Below are 16,398 nucleotides of genomic sequence, written 5' to 3' on the forward strand. Positions count from 1 at the left end.
CCTGATTCGCCAACCCACTCTGACAGGTCCCTCAATCGTAGAGGCTTGTGCTATCTATCCATTGTATTCCTTGTGTGTGCATAGCCAAATCCGAAAGTGGCGTCCTGGCCCTCCAATTTCCCTTCCAGAACACCGTGCTAGCAGCTGTAAGATGTTGTCCCGTGTTGTGAATCCTGAAGCACGGCCCAGTTTGAAGGGATGCGATTCGATTTCAGGGTTATCCAATACCCCCTCTCAAGAAGAGTAAGGACATGTTTTGAGTAGTGCCAAATCAGTAGGTACCGTGAGCAGAACTCTGCCCAGCGAACCCAGTATTGTGGCAGATAGAAGACGGTCACTGCCTGTGGCATGCCTACATGGGCAACACTCTGGCGTCTAAAGTAAATGTTTATAACATCCGGTTGGGGCTACCCCGTCCTAGGATGTGTGTTCCACATGTCAAGGGTCTTTTTGGACAAATTCGATGCTCCTTGAATTTCAGAGACTGAGCAGCACCGTCACCGCAATTCTATGCAAGCAGTACAAAGCTGTAATTAGAAGGAGGGCTGGGACGTTACTTGAGCGGTGCCGGCTCTCCCATCGCTGATGGCTGGCAGGAAGAGAAACGTGAATAGGCTATCTTGTCAGGTTACAGCAAGTCCGTGCCAAAGAAAACCAAGCACTAGCGAGGCATGTTACAGACGACTGAATCATACTGTATCTAGATTACTGACATATTGAAGCCGGAACGCGTTCCCAGCTCTTGTTCTTTTCAGCAACACTGCCTGAGATGGAACAGCTTTTGAAATTCATCCAAGAGCGTTCCATTTTCTTTCTATGACAGATTAAAGAGAGAATGAGACAAATTTAGCAAGCCGTTAGAAGCTATTAAGTGCAACCTGACGATGCGTAGTTGCCCTGATGCGGACAGGCCGCTAACCAGACATTATCGCGCCCCTCCCACAAGGTAGATGGCAAATAAGCTCAAGCTATCCATGCACCGGCAACGCCGATGAATGGTCGCGGCAGAAACGGCCGATTATTCTGATACGGAACATTGTTTTGACACCAAGTCGAGCGAGTAGAGGCCAAGATGCCCAGGAGCTGGATCTACATTCAAAACAATGGATAGCCACAATGAGCTGTTCCCAGGAAGTCTCTATTGATTCCCAAAAAGGACGGAAAGTCCATGCGTATTGCGGGCGTATTGAAGGATGAGTGCGGTTGCCATGCGATGGGTGTTTCCATCTTTACCCTTGTTGAGCAAATCATGCCCAGCTTGCTATAGTGACACAAACAGAGCTGAGTATTTTTTGTTTGTCACTGCACCTCCCAGATGTTTGTGCCACATGTTTGCACTGACTGATAGGCTTTGCATTCGATCATGATGTGAGGAGACAGTGCTGCACAGGCGACTGGGGTCAAGGAGAACAGGATGTCTAGCGCCCCACGATATTGGCTCTGGCAAGGGAAAAGGTTCCTTGAACGATGATCGACGGATAGATGATGAGAGATGGACTGCCAAGGAAAGCAGAAGTGAATTGGGGGCGTTACCCTGGGCCTGTGCGTGCATCCTCCGGAGCACATTGTTGAAGCAAATCAGCCTAGCTACTGATTGAAAACGTCTTTCTATCAAGTTGACTTGATCAATGGCCACAGAGCTGGCCGATGGCAAGGGACATCCTGGCAGGAGCCATGTCACAGCGGGGGGCCGCTATTGTAAACGAAGGTGCAGAGTACCGGGCTTGTCAAGGCTGTTGAGCCTTGCCATCACCTGCCTGTTCTGTTCCGAACGTACGAGTAGCAAACATGGGCTACGTGTTATTCAGTCCCGAAAATCTGGTACCGCTCGCTGTGTAGAGCATGCGTGTGATTCGAAATTTGACTGGTAGAAAGGGGGGGCGGGTCGGACAGAAATGTAACGCTGGGGGCCGACATATACGAACTCTTTGGTTGAAATTGGAGACGTCAAACCCGCGGCTAAGCTCGCACACACAAGGCGGAATAATCGCGGCAAACCTCAGATGATTGTTGGAAGTACCGCGACAAACAGGCTTCGGTAGTGTTGACATGCTCTGAGTTGGAGGGGATGATCATGGATACTGACGCGATAAGAGCGCTTAGAGTGGGCGTGAACGAGTCAGTTCGCCTCGAAAAAAACATCGAATCGAGCAATGTCCCGCAAAACCTTCCTTTTCAGGATAAAGAATTGCCATGTAAAGTGTCCCGGCAGTTGGGTAAATTAGATGGAGAAGTGTGAAACCGGAAACAAAATCAAGAGCATCAACAACACGACGCTAGGGCGGGGGGGGGGGGGTTCCCAACAGGGTCGCCCTTGAGATCCAGAGGGCCGATAGCAAGAAACGTTGATTGAAAATGGTTTCCCTAGTGAGAGGCAAAAACATTTCGGGGTTCAAGGGTCAATAGTAATGGGCAAAGCCACACCTGAGCCCACAAGGCCCAATGTCATGAAACCGTCGAGGAAGGCGAGGCGTCTTTTCATTGCCCGAGAAAGTGTGAAAAGCGGTTCACGAACCGGAGATTGAAGCAATTTAGCCGGGACAGCATCCAAATCGATGCCTAATCCAGTGGATAGATACTGGATGGCGATGCTGTATCATCTCTACCACCGGCGACGTTAGATCCGAGGATGGATCTGCAGGAACCTCGACCAAACCCCAGATCTGGCGGCAGCGACGGAGGTGGCGTTGGGGCCAGCCGAAGGCGTGAATTATCAAACGACATGTAGTGCCGTAGCGAGAACGACGGGCGAGGAAATGACGCCCAGGGGCCTGATACGGCCAACACCATCGCGCGGCACTTGGCTTGTGATTTTGCAGGAGCCATTTCGGGATATCGTGGGTTGTTGGCCCAACAAGCCGAGTGCGGCTTTGGCGCGCAAGTTGTGCACATGCTTGCTCTTGACTACATGAACAAAAGATCGGTGAGTGACATTGCCAGAAAGGAAACGTTATCGGCACGACAAAGCGCGTCAGTGGTCAAGCAAAACGTTGATTTTGATGATGTGAGGTAGAAAATTAGAATAGCGTGGGGGCGTGTGCGCAAGGGAGACACGGCAGGGTAGTGAATGAGTTGGCAGGACGTTCGCTTGCAGTCCAACCATTGTCCAATGGTAGCCAACAGAAGAGTAAACGCGCGCGTGCCGTCTATACTGTATTGAGAAAAGTGTTCGTGGCCGGAGTTGCCGCCTATTGGCTCAGATTATCAATCGGGGTAGGAGCAAGGTCTGATCCATCTGACCACCAATGATACCTCTGAGCAAGGCAAGAGCTACCCACAGCTGGAGCAGAAAGCCCCCTGCTCGGTCTACTCTACTTCGGGAAGACGAGTCACCTTACAGGGTTAAAGTCCATCCTAGCGCGTCCCGACAATCTGGTAAGCTAAGCTTTCTAGCGTCTTTAGCGTACGGCACAGAACGCTGAGTGGCCAATTGTGGGGCCGCACTGCTATGCTATGGTGGGTCAATCCTTAACTCCGATACCCCTGTCACCTTTGAAGCGCCGCCAGGCGCATGCCATGTTATGTTATGGGTTGCAGATTGCGCAGTGCAAGTGGAGGTGCGAACTTGGTATTAGCTAACTACTGTACCTATCGCAATTACTCATGTCTTTGTGATCTTTTGCTACACCGTCAATAGTAGTATCCAAGACATATGACCGTGCCCAACCTGCCAGCCTCTGAATGAATTGAGTTGAGTCGAGACGGGTCGAGCCCATGATACGATGTGGTTAGGCCCCTGGCTTGGAGATATGTGGTTGCTTTTTTACCCTTCTCTTTTTTTACCTTTTCACTAGAGAGGCCATTTTCACTTATCAGGTAGGCTACGTGAATCAACATGCATTGCATTGGTGAATTATTTTAATAATAAAAATAACGTCCTATCCTGAGGTGACGGACTGTTGCTGAACGTCATTTTCCCGGTTGCTTCTTCGGGCTCGGGTCGCATCCCCGGACCAGGGGAAGCCATGACAGCACCCTACCCATTAAAACATTTCTGAACCGAGAGCAGCGGCAGACAGTTGTTAATTTAGCACCCCCAAAGGAGGGAAACCCCCCAAAGAGACGTCTTTTCCATTGTCAAGGCCAACACTGCTCATTTTCTGCGACCAAGTTCCTGTTCAACGGCTTCGCGCTACACGCGGTCCTATCACGTCTCTCAACAGCGCGTGTATCGGATAAGATCAGATGTATGTTGGTGATGGCAGTGTTCTTTCTGTTATCGACAGCAGGGCGTATATGTCGCTAACCGCAGCTGACGGATGTGTAGATTGATTGATTGATTGACGGAATCTTCAGCATGCCCTGTCATGCCCTGCCCCCTCCCCCCCCCCCCCAAATATTGTGCTCCGCTCAATTCTCTTCCGCACATGACGAGGCAATCTGCCGATAGATGCCAAGACGAGTAGTGGAGTTAATGGGCTTTTACCTAGGCTGTTGCAGGCATGGTCAGTCACTCTCTTCTCTGTCGTTGTCTTGTCTTGTCGTCTTTTTTGGCCCTTTTCATCCTCCATCTCCGTTTCCGTCTCCATCTCTGTTCCGCTTTCGCTATTGTTGTTACTTTGCCGGATCTGCACAGGAGAAAAAGGGAGCGAAGATTAGGGAGGAAACATAAATCTTCTTCTTGTAATCGCTCTAGACTCTTTTGTCCATTGGTAGCTTCTTCGTACAAAATGTTCAAGGTGTCTTGGCAGTGCTGGCCTGGCCTGGTATGACCTTGTCTTACCTTAACCCAGCCTCAAACTACTGTTATGCTGCTCCCTTCAGATCCCTGCTCCCACTTGAGATCATGGCGTCTTTCTAATTCTCTTCTCTGCCCTCTTCTACCGTCCTCCCATCCACTCATAAACCCAGTACGGCAACAAAACGTCACTGGCGCACCCTTTCTTTTCAAGCTGCCGATCTTTAAGATCGATGTACGCCAAACGGCCCGCAGAGGGTTATCCAAGGTCCCGCGTTCCTGCTGACATCCCTTGCAATATGATGAGATAGCACTGCCGTTCTGTTCTGTCCGTCATAACCTCAGATGCCCTGCGTTGATGGATGATGAGAAGAGACTCATTGCCCATAATTTGTGTGCAATCAATTACTGTGTTCTATAGTGTAGTAATTCCCACATTTCTGCTTGTCTCTGTGCCCTCATCCAGGACAACAAAGGGTCCTTGATCATACTCTTTTCCCCACCTTGTTGCGTTTCTCATCCTAGTCATCACTTTCCCTTTCTGTAAACATCTCTGGTCAAGTTCCAGGTCCAGGTTCAGTCTTAGATCCACGTTCTTGTCTTCGGACAGTCCTGATTTGTTTCCCCCCGTTAGCTAGCTCAGCCTGAAAGTGTGTATGTCCTGTGATGGACAGTGCTCCTAGCTTCAGCTTGCCTCTTAGCCCCCAACTTAGTTTCTTCGTTTTGCTATGTTTATCCTATTGTCTGCCCCTCTCACAGCCGTGGCTTGCGGTTTAGACGTTTTTGCCATGTTATTTTATAGTCGGCCTGCCCTTGCGTATTGAGCTTATATCTTCTTCAATTGCTTGTCATCCGAAACATATTGGCCAATAAATCACTCCGGACAACAGGTGGATGGAGTCGCAATTTCCTCAAGAACATGCTCTTCATTTCCTTATTGCCGCCGTCGGTCACCAGACTGATAAGTAGGTGTTTCCATTACATATTCTATCCAGACTGTCGGATCGCAAGGACTGCTCGAGACCATGTCTGAGTCTGATTTGGCCAGCGAAAGGGCCGCCCACTGCACCTGTTCAGGCAGCATACAGTGCCTATTTTGCCTCACTCCAAGTCAGATACGGCATTGTCACGATCCGTGGTGGATTCCAAGTAACCACCAAAGAAGTTCGGTGTTGTCTTCCTTGTCGAGAGATGTGACTCCATCCCGATTTTATTCTTCTTCTTTCACACCCAGACAAGGATAGAAGAATGAATGAATGAGTTGCTAGCCGATAATTGGGATAGGATGAGATGGATGGATGGATGGATGGAGGAACCCCTACCCCCCATGTCCACATTCACGCCCATGCCCATGCCCACGTCAACGTCACATCCACTTACAATTCTACTCTACTCCCTTTCAGACACCCCTTCTACCCTTCAAGCTTCAAGCCGCGATAATCCAGTTCCCCTCCGTCCCAGCATCATATCCACTGGCATGCACCTACTCTGCCATTAGTCTTTCTCTATTTCCAGCCCATTCACAGCTTTAGACCCCTCGGCGGCTATCCATATGCACGACAGTTTAGGTATCGTATCCTGGCATGGAAAGAGGATACAGTAGTAGGTCGCAAGCCATCATAGACCCAAAGTGAACCCTCCACTTTGTAGGCAACACCAGGTCCTGGTGCCTCTCTGTTCGGTGCATCCTCGACACACCCCAGCCCTTCCCCATTCGCCCCCTGGCACTTGGTCCATGAGGTTCCTAGACTTGTAAAAGAACGGCTCTCAAGAATGTGTCTAGTACTTTACTTCTGCTACTGCAGTAGCAGCTGTCCTGACCTTGAGAACTACCTACACTCCAACGACCTGCACTCCACTTGTCTTCATCTCCAAACACCATTTATACAAAAAGGCCGGGCCGTCTGCGACCCCACAAGGCTCTGTCTCCCTCAACTCCTACATCCTGCCCTTGCCCTCAACCTTGACCTTGACCTTGGCCTCGATCTTTGGACACCCAGGCCTTCAAAAAGCGGCCGCGGCCAGAAAAGGCTGAATTGTCTTTTATTTCCATCATTCCTATCTGCCTCGCCAGGTCTTGATGCCGTCTCAGAGTATCTTGGCTGCCAGTCATAAATGCAACAGTCTCGGACTGAATCTTGAACTTGGAGCCACAACATCATCATCCATCTCTAGCCTGCAAACACTTCCGATCATACAGCCCCGCCCATAAACCAACAAACTTGGACTGAATTGTCCGATCCCTCAAACTCATACCCACATGATCATGGTTGAGCAGCAGTATATTGCCCCAGGTCTACCCCAGTCGGCTGGTCTTTCGGGAGCTCCCATCTTGCACGACCCAATTCCTACAACTACAGCTTCTGTTTACCACGAACTGACATCCTACACAACTGTAAGTTACTGTTTCCTCTGAACCCAGCGAAACATAGTTCTCGTTGCGCTCTGCCATTGCCGTTCCCCAACAACAACGGCAAAACTCACACTTTTGCAGATTTCGTCGCCTTTCAACGGCATCCCTTGTGACCCAAACCTCTTAACTCCCGTCTCGGTCGTGGATTCTCCTCCTTTGCACGGATTGTCCAAGATTGGGCCTCACTATCCTCCTCCCCCAAGCACACCCAACCAGCAACCATCCCCCCCAGGGAGTTCAGAAATGTACCACCAGCAGTGGGCAGGACACTTCGACGTAAACGGCCAGTCTCCAGCAGCGAGTTCGCCAATGACTTCACAGGCGCCAGGCGGAGGAGAGTTTCTCCATGCCAGCTATGTCCATGATGGACGTCGAACACCAGGACCACCTGAGCCCTACATGGGAGCTTTTGGCGTGTCGAACGGACCAGAGCCACAGACAATGGATCATCCATACTATGTCAATATGGGCCCTCCAGTCGACCACCAAGTTCAGATGGGTATCCACCATCGCGAAATGCCTGCCACGCCTCTCCTGAGCGAGTCACACCCAATCCAGTATCGCCGTCGGCAGAGCCCTGAAGATTCTACTCTGCACACTCAGTCTGCAGGCGTCCCGCGCTCTCTAACAGCATCCCCGCGTCGAAAACCTGCTTTCCAAACCAGTGGCCGGGTTAAAAAGCGACATTCGAAGCGGCCAGGTACATCTCGAAGTGCTGCTCAGGAAGACCCTGTGAGTGAGCATAAAAATTGCTTCGGCCAAGAGGTTCCGCCAACACTTAAAAGCACATGCCCCGATGAGGAGCGTTGCATCTTCGAATCTCGCTGGAAACACCGCAACCAGAAGGGCCAGGACATGTGGGAAAGTATTCAGGGTGACTTTCATGATCGCTTCCAGAAGCGTCCTGGCAAGGAGATGCTGCAGATGAAGTTCAAACGAGGTCGGGCTAAGTACTTTGATTGGATACCAAAAGATGTAAGCCACCCTAGCTCAAAATATGTCAAGCTCTAGACTGACTATTCATAGGAGGATTTACTTCGAGAAGCTTGGTTGCGTGTCGAGAAGAATCGTTATCAGCAGACTCTTGAGGTATTCCACGAATTAGGTGGTTCTCGGAATATGCGTTTAAATGCCAGCGACATTGAGATTAAAGTCGTCAATGATCTGAAGCTCGAAGAAGGTCTCTATATGGAGTCTTATGGCAGCGCCAACATTCGCCGGCGACGCAAGCCGGAATCGGTAAGAAAGCGTGGTAGCCATGGGGTTGACAACGATATGTCGGTAAACGACGAGATGATGAGCATTGGCTCGCATACAACACATGAAGACGACGTCATCAACCAGGTCCATGGCATTCCGAATATGAAGATGGAGGAGCAAGGCCCCAGAGACCATCCCAACATGATGGAGACACAAATGTGGGATCAACAGATGAAGATGGACCCTGGAACAATGCCGCAAAGAAACGACCGTATGCAACACATGATGAGGTTGAGTCCAATATCACAGCCCATGTATGAGGGCCGCAGAGAAGCATAAGGCAGAAAGCTTCTGACACTTCGGTCATTTCATGCCCTCTGGGTAGGCAACATCATAGACTACTTCATCTTCCCAACGAAGAGCCCACTCACTTTCTTTGTATCTTTCTCACAATTCTTTATATCTGGCCCTTCTCCTCGTCATTATGGACGTCACATATCATATAAGAGTCCTTTCATATACCCCCCCAAGGAACAGTTTTTAGATAGAGCTCAGAGGAATGCTGAATTTTTTTTCCGCTCCCGACTATGAAGGATGTGGTGCTTCGCAATGTTCCTTTGAAGGTTCCTGAGAAAGGTTTTGCCAAATCGAGACTTTTCCTTGACCGACTTGCACAGCTCGACAATGAGATCATCATATCAATTAAATGTTCCTCTGTTCGTTTTGGAATTCCGACTTCATTGCTGCGAGACAGCAGCAGTATCCTCCATGAACAAAATCGAATGACCAACAAATGACTTCATACACAGTCTAGGCCTGATGGCAATGACTAGATACCCTATCTTTCGTGCAATTGTCAATAAGAACGAGGAGAGGGGGGGGCACGAAAGACCTGGAAAGATTTAGAAAGGGGGCGGACAACACACAGCTCGTATTGACAAACTTGTCCTTGTTTGCGGTCCCGACAGTTTGGAAAATTGCGCTTCAAGTAAATTTGATTTTCGCTGCAACTTGCATGCAGCTGGGTCAGGTCGACAAGGATGAGGACTCAAGTCACCAGCAGAGACCAGGAGGGTGTCGAGACAAGCTTGACGGGGTTGCCTTGAGCCTAAACTAGTGGAGTACAATGGCCCGTCCATGGAGTCGTGGACGCCCTAGCCGTCAGGGATTCAGGCTTCTAGCCCCCGATGCAGATCACGCCGTTTGACAGTTCGGCAATGCGAGGCTTGTGAGAGATGTGAGGCCTTTTCTGCCCAGTTACAGGCTAGGAATTTCCGCGAGCTTAGCGCTGCTGACTACACTCAGCCAGGTCGTATCAGAGGTATCATAGTCTGCAGGTATGCACATAAATATCGACTCCGTCATCTTTTGAATGATAGTTGAGGGCTGAGAAGCCGTTTATAAGATCAGCGATAGTTCCTGGAAACGCTCATAAGACAGTGCGCGCAACCCTTGTCCTTTCTGTGGAGAAGAACCACGCCTGAACTAAAACAGCACACAATACCTGCTAATGAAATGTACCACTGCACATCATTGATGGCACAAAGAACGCATCGCTAGCAACGACATTAGCTATTTGGTGGGCGGTTAGGTACGTGTGCAGTCGATTGTTGAAAAAAATTTCTCTCGGAATCGATACAGAACAAGGAGCATGCACCTGCAAGTGAGAATCAAGACCACAAGACTGAGTTGAAACTAGTGCGTACCGATGCTTGCAAAGCGATTTCTGAAGACAATATTGACGACCCACAAGCCGCCTGAAGAGGAGACTGTTTGAAGAACTGGGCAAAAGAGAGTGACAGCAAAGCAGCCTAGGGGATGGCAGAAAACTCAACCTGGGCTTAAGATACAGATAACAACTAGCCTAAGAGAGGGCCTGAAAGGGTTTTAAGTGGCTAAACTATGCTGTAGGCAAGTAGTATCAATCTTTTTGCAAACCCGAATGCAACCATTGTTGTTCTGGGACCCAAATATAATGTTGTCGGGGGCATTGAGTGAAGTACCTTACTCGGAGATTTGCCCTGCAACAATCAGCGACAAAGTACCAGAAGTCGGTATCCTGGCATTTCGAGTCGAAAGTTCCTTGGAGCCGTCTTCATGGTATCTGTAAATCGATGATATCAATGGGAAGCAGACACGGAGAGCGTTGTTGGACCAGGACAAGCATCGATCGATGCGCCCATGACACAAGGATTACATGTCGTGACTTGAGCGGCTGCTTCTAGGAGAATCAACTTCATCCCTCAAAGAACCTATCAAACGGCGGTCGGCCGTCGTAGCCGGTTTTCTTTCTGAGATTGAGATAGGACGAGGAGTAAGGCTGTCAGGTGAACGCAGGCGGGTATCGTGCGAGGAACACTACGTTCACAAGTTGATGTCGTATCCCGCTGTGTACTCTGTAAAGCCAGGTCGTTTGCTCTCCTATGCAATTCGCCAAAGCAATATCGGCGTCTGGTTGCTAAATCCGGCTTACGGATAGTATAGGCCGAGTGGGAGAGAATAAAAATCTAGATGGTACGCCAGGATCCGTCTGGTTGGCGTCGTTACAGTAATGAATTCATTTGAGCGGAAGATCATCAACGGTTCCCGAGTGGGGACTGATCTGATTATTTCAATCTCAAGGACACGGCACAGACAGAAGCGTCGTCGTTGCCGAGCCGAGGACGTACAATGTACAACAATTCAACAGGCTTCCCGCCTATTGGATTGGGCCGGACCATACTGCAATATGGTTAGCTCGAGATTATTAAAAGTGACGTTTTATTCAGGGCCCGCTTCCGCCTTACCTAGCGCCAGGGTTGTGACGCACTGGTGCATATAGCTTTCTCATCGTGACCTCGGATCTTGGAACTTCTTCTTTGAGGTTCGCGCCTCATGAATGTCATCTAGCGTGGTCTTGGGAGAAGAAAAGGTATTGGAGGAACATACGCGCGATGAGTCGGAATTAGCTGTGGCACTGTTACTATGTAGGTGTACGAGAGTCCGATGGAGCATTATATGGATACCTACTTTTGTTTGTGCTCAGTTTGGGAATCGACCAATGATGGCCATGATTATTCAGATCATTCGGTGGAACCAAAACTGAGTGGGCGGCAGCTTCACCACCAAGTTACTAAGTACCTAGTACTCGAGGTGCACATACTGAACTCACTGTTGCAGCGCAAATAGAATTTCCAACAGGTCATAATAATCGATTTGGTTTTCGAAAGTGGCTCCTAACGTTGATTTACAGTTCGGTAAAATATTCCTATTCTGGCATGTTCATACTCCAGACTTTACTAAGGTCAGGGGCCACACGTGTCAGCCACACGTGGCGGTATGATGACAAGACACAACTATCACTAAGACTTCGCAACGGCTTTGCCATTTCAATCTCCAAACCGCGACGCTGAGCGCCCGTCGCGCGCCATACTTGAGGCGTTTTATACACCTGTTCTTGGCTGTAAAGTCAGTTTGACTGTCTTTACGCTCCCCGATGAGCCTAGCAGCCATCGAGCGCCATTTCCCCTTGGCCAGCACTTATGAGTCCTGTCTTGCATGAGCGAAGAGGCAGAATGTTCTTCATTATAATGCAATTGCTGACATGGGCTGTGCTATCATGGACAGCGCAAGCAATGCGGCAAGACCACCTTGGGCGGTTGCGTCAAGAAACTGTCGACATGTTCTATCATGGCTTCAACAATTACATGAAGCATGCGTTCCCCGAAGATGAGGTATGGCAGGCACCTTCGTTGATGGTCGCATAATATTGACTATCTTCTCAACAGCTCCGACCTCTAACATGCCAACCCCTAACACGAGATCAAGAAAATCCCGCCCATATCGGGTTGAACGACGCCTTGGGAAACTACTCCCTTACGCTCATCGATAGCTTATCGACACTCGCAATCCTCGCTAGCGGACCCGAAGATGATTCAGGAACAGGCTCGAAAGCGCTGAGCGACTTCCAGGACGGCGTAGCGGACTTTGTACGATACTACGGTGATGGGCGCCCAGGCGTTTCGGGCCAAGGCATACGGGCGATTGGGTTTGACCTCGATAGCAAGGTTCAGGTCTTCGAAACCGTCATTCGTGGCTTAGGGGGCCTTCTCAGTTCACATCTATTTGCTATAGGAGAGCTGCCTATCGCGGGATATGTCGTGCAGCCTGCTTGGACAACCAAAGCCGACGATCCTCTTGAACTGGCACCCATCGCATGGCCGAATGGTTTCAACTACGATGGTCAGCTTTTGAGACTTGCCCTCGATCTTGGGCAGAGGCTTCTCCCTGCTTTCTATACGGATACAGGAATACCGTATCCACGAGTGAACCTCCGGCATGGTATTCCCTTCTACACCAATTCTCCTCTGTTTCGCCAAATGGGCGAAAACAAACCAGAAACTTCCTCGGTAGAAATCACGGAGACATGCAGTGCCGGAGCTGGAAGTCTCACTCTTGAATTTACTGTCTTGAGTCGACTTTCAGGGGATGATCGGTTCGAGCAAGCAGCTAAGCGGGCCTTTTGGGCGGTTTGGGGCAGAAGGAGTGAGATTGGACTTGTTGGCAACGGTTTGGATGCAGAAGGCGGGCAATGGATTGGCCCACATGCCGGAATCGGCGCCGGTATGGATAGCTTCTTCGAATATGCTTTGAAGAGCCATATCCTGCTGTCAGGACACGACATGCCAAACAAAACATCATCCAACCGACGGGGTAGTACCGGATGGCATGACCCCAATACCATGCATCCTCCTCTTCCCGCCGAATTACAAAGCTCTGAGGCATTCCTGGATGCGTGGCATCAAGCCCATGCCTCGGTGAAACGATATCTGTATACCGACAGAAGTCATTACCCTTACTATTCCAATATTCATCGGACAACCGGCCAACCCTACACCATGTGGATTGACAGTCTAGGGGCTTTTTACCCTGGCCTTCTGGCCATGGCGGGCGAGGTCGAGGAAGCTATAGAAGCCAATCTTGTTTATACTGCTCTCTGGACACGATACTCTGCATTGCCTGAGCGATGGTCTGTTCGTGAGAACACTGTTGACCAGGGGCTTGGCTGGTGGCCAGGTCGCCCTGAGTTTATAGAGTCAACATACTATATATACCGTGCCACACAGGACCCATGGTACTTGCATGTTGGCGAGATGGTTTTGAGAGACATTGAACGACGATGCCGTACACACTGTGGTTGGGCTGGTATTCAAGATGTCAGAACAGGAGAACTGTCTGATCGAATGGAGAGCTTCTTTCTCGGCGAAACCACAAAGTATATGTATCTGCTATTTGACCCCGACCACCCTCTCAACAGGGTCGATGCTGCATACGTGTTTTCAACAGAGGGCCATCCACTTATCATTCCTAAGCGGAATCAACCCAAGCCTATATTGCGGCGTTCTGTGGCAAAGCGTCAGGCCTCCAGGAACAATGCGGACGATGACAGTTTCACCCGCTCATGTCCGGTCCCCACGGTAGCAGGACTTACTGGCTCGGCCACAGCTGCCCGCCCTGATCTTTTCAGCGTCGCATTGTTTGTCGATCTGCATAACACCCCCAACGTTCACGGCCCTCTCAAGGCTGTCGAGGTTATTGACAAGAAGAGGGGTCTGGTAACAAAATACAAAGCAACAACAAATCACACGATGTTTCCCTGGACATTACCTCCAACAATGTTGCCGCAAGATGGTATATGCACCGCGCCCGCTGAGCGAGTCGTGGCATGGATAGAGTTCCCACCCGGCGACACAGCCAGCTCACTCGTTTCTCGCTTCGGGACTTCTCTCGTGTGGTACAGTTACAACGGGCCAACCGTCCGCAACCTTGACGGCATGCGACTCCAATTAGAGCGACAACAAAGCAGCGGGTCAACAGGTCGTCTCTGGAGAATCACGCATGCAGCAGGCAGAGAGCTTGGCAAACATGAAAATGTCTTCTTCCATGCAGAGCATGTGAGAAATTACAAGGACGAAGCTTTTACTTGCATTCGACGAAAAGATATAGTTGAGATCGACCTTCTTCTTGACGCTCCCGAGAAACTGAATACCAGTGCACCAGCCCCTGCTCAGAGTGTAAATGCATCAGGTGAAATTCTTGCGAGTCACGCGGCTCTCCCGTCAGAATCTCTTTTCAAATCACTACTCCGTGCCGTGAGCTCCGTCTTTGAACCGGCCTACACCGATCTTCCTGAGTCCGAAGGGGGCGGTCCCGGCCCCACTACTCTTCGTTGGTCAGCATACACGGCGACCGGACCGGGCGCCTTCCCGATGCCGCCAATCGTTGACACGCCGATGGCCGGTTCGCCAAGCTACAACTCCCGCAAACCTGCCACTAACTTTCCTTGGCGGACTGTCTTCCTTGGTGGCCATGCCTGTGATGCTCCGCTGCCCGAATCGTCATCTCGACAACATCAAATTATAGTTCTCCATCGCGGTGGCTGTTCATTCAGCGAAAAGTTAGAGCGTATTCCTAATTTCTCGTCATCGCCTCATTCGTTGCAACTTGTCATTGTCATTGACGAGGAAGATGATTCAGAAGAAGGTGCCGACGAGATTGTACGTCCTCTTTTGACAGTAGCACAGTTGACGCCCAGAGGCATGGAGCGGCTCAACGGCGTGCCACTTGTCCTTATGCGTGGTGCTAAAGGCGATTATGCGCGTTTCGGCGAGGCTAAGGGTGTGGGAATGCGGCGCAAGTACCTGGCAGAGAGTCAGGGGATGCTCATAGAGAACGCCATTGTCTTATAACACAACGTGGAGTACCTACATGATGCATGTCTCGGAGTTTTACTAGTGGCGTCTCAGTACCCATTTTGCATAAGCAGTGTAGATATGTTTTGGATATGGCAGAAAGATATATTAGAAAGAGTCCACTCATATCGGCATTAAGGAGGGTTCTTTTGTATATACTCAGAATCTATATTGAATATGAAACCACCAGTGGAGCAAGTTGATTTCTAGTTCTTTATTATGAACATAACAACGAGGCCATCAATAAACACAGGGAAGACCGTCATCGTGTCATAATTAGTAGAGATCCTTCTTTATATGGATATACCAAAGTGTTCTCCTAAACCCATTCTATATGCGTGAACCCGAAATGACTTTTGCTGTTGTTGAATCGTGAAAAAGACATCCACAAAACGCCAACCAGTATAAATCTCACTCGACAAATAAGTGAAATGTTGTAAAAACTCGTCCACAACCACCGCCCATCAAGTTCAAAAACAAATAGGGCGGAATATGACTTTGCAGGTTTAACAGGATTCCCCCACATGCTTCGTCGCGTGACTTACAGAGAGTTGGCTGAGGTTGATCCATCGCCCAATGTCGTTTAATTGTTGAAAGCGGGAAAAGAGGAGCTCGGCATCAACCGACTAAGCGTCTTCAAGGAGAATCTTGGTAGGAGGAGCGCCAAGCTTATCACGGCCGTTGAGTCCAGGAATTTCAAGGATAAACAAGTATCCCATGACCTCGCCCTTAAGCTGCTGGACAAGTTCAGCTGCAGCCTTTGCAGAACCACCTTTCAAACACGTTAGTTTTTGTCGAGTATACGTTCCAAGCAAGCAAAGCTACTTACCGGTGGCAATGATGTCGTCCACGATCAGGACCTTCTGGCCCTCGCGGACAGCATCTTCCTGCATTTGGAAAAGGTCCTTGCCGTACTCCTTGATGTACTCAGCAGTAACGCAGGGTCCGGGAAGCTTGCCCTGCTTGCGAACAGCGGCGAAAGGGACGCCGAGACGGAGCGCAAGTCCAGGACCGAAGAGGAAGCCACGGGCGTCGAGGCCAACGATAACATCAGGCTTGGTAGGGAAAGCCTCGGCGATCTGGAGTTCGAGAGCTTCGACAAGGGTGGCATGAGCGGCTGGGTCGGCGAAAAGAGGCATAATATCGACAAAGTTAATTCCCGGGATAGGGAAGTCGGGGAAGCTGCGCAGCGACTTGCGCAGGCTTATCTTTGCACCGGAGAGTTCGGAGGAACCGGCGGCGGAGGAGGAGGGCTGTCGTCCCGAGGCATCTTGAGTGTTGTTTGTCACTGACGATGAGTTGGTAGAGGAGAGGGGATCTTGGGCACTCATTGTGGAGGGAAGAAGAGAAGAAGGAAGAGAGGGAAGGCAGGGTAG

General features: G+C 50.0%; 3 protein-coding genes across 3 annotated transcripts; 2 read left to right on the plus strand and 1 right to left on the minus strand.

Moving 5' to 3' along the window:
* Window positions 1-6,938: 6,938 nt before the first annotated feature.
* On the plus strand, window positions 6,939-8,630 carry FSST1_003541 (uncharacterized protein; the record flags this gene model as incomplete). The annotated part of the gene is made up of 3 exons (XM_083229630.1): window positions 6,939-7,073; window positions 7,173-8,066; window positions 8,118-8,630. 3 exons carry the CDS (start codon window positions 6,939-6,941, stop codon window positions 8,628-8,630), a joined length of 1,542 nt encoding a protein of 513 aa, XP_083086971.1.
* A 3,230-nt stretch (window positions 8,631-11,860) lies between these two features.
* Window positions 11,861-15,019, plus strand: FSST1_003542 (alpha-1,2-mannosidase MNL1 domain-containing protein; the record flags this gene model as incomplete). The annotated part of the gene is made up of 2 exons (XM_083229631.1): window positions 11,861-12,004; window positions 12,059-15,019. 2 exons carry the CDS (start codon window positions 11,861-11,863, stop codon window positions 15,017-15,019), a joined length of 3,105 nt encoding a protein of 1,034 aa, XP_083086972.1.
* A 629-nt stretch (window positions 15,020-15,648) lies between these two features.
* Window positions 15,649-16,353, minus strand: FSST1_003543 (adenine phosphoribosyltransferase APT1; the record flags this gene model as incomplete). Its single annotated transcript, XM_083229632.1, has 2 exons — window positions 15,649-15,794; window positions 15,852-16,353. The coding sequence occupies 2 exons, from the start codon at window positions 16,351-16,353 to the stop codon at window positions 15,649-15,651; spliced, it is 648 nt and encodes a 215-aa protein (XP_083086973.1).
* Between the last annotated feature and the right edge of the window lie 45 nt (window positions 16,354-16,398).

The sequence above is a fragment of the Fusarium sambucinum genome, chromosome I (assembly GCF_050947815.1).
Source record: "Fusarium sambucinum isolate potato_lamoka chromosome I, whole genome shotgun sequence".
NCBI lineage: Eukaryota > Fungi > Ascomycota > Sordariomycetes > Hypocreales > Nectriaceae > Fusarium > Fusarium sambucinum.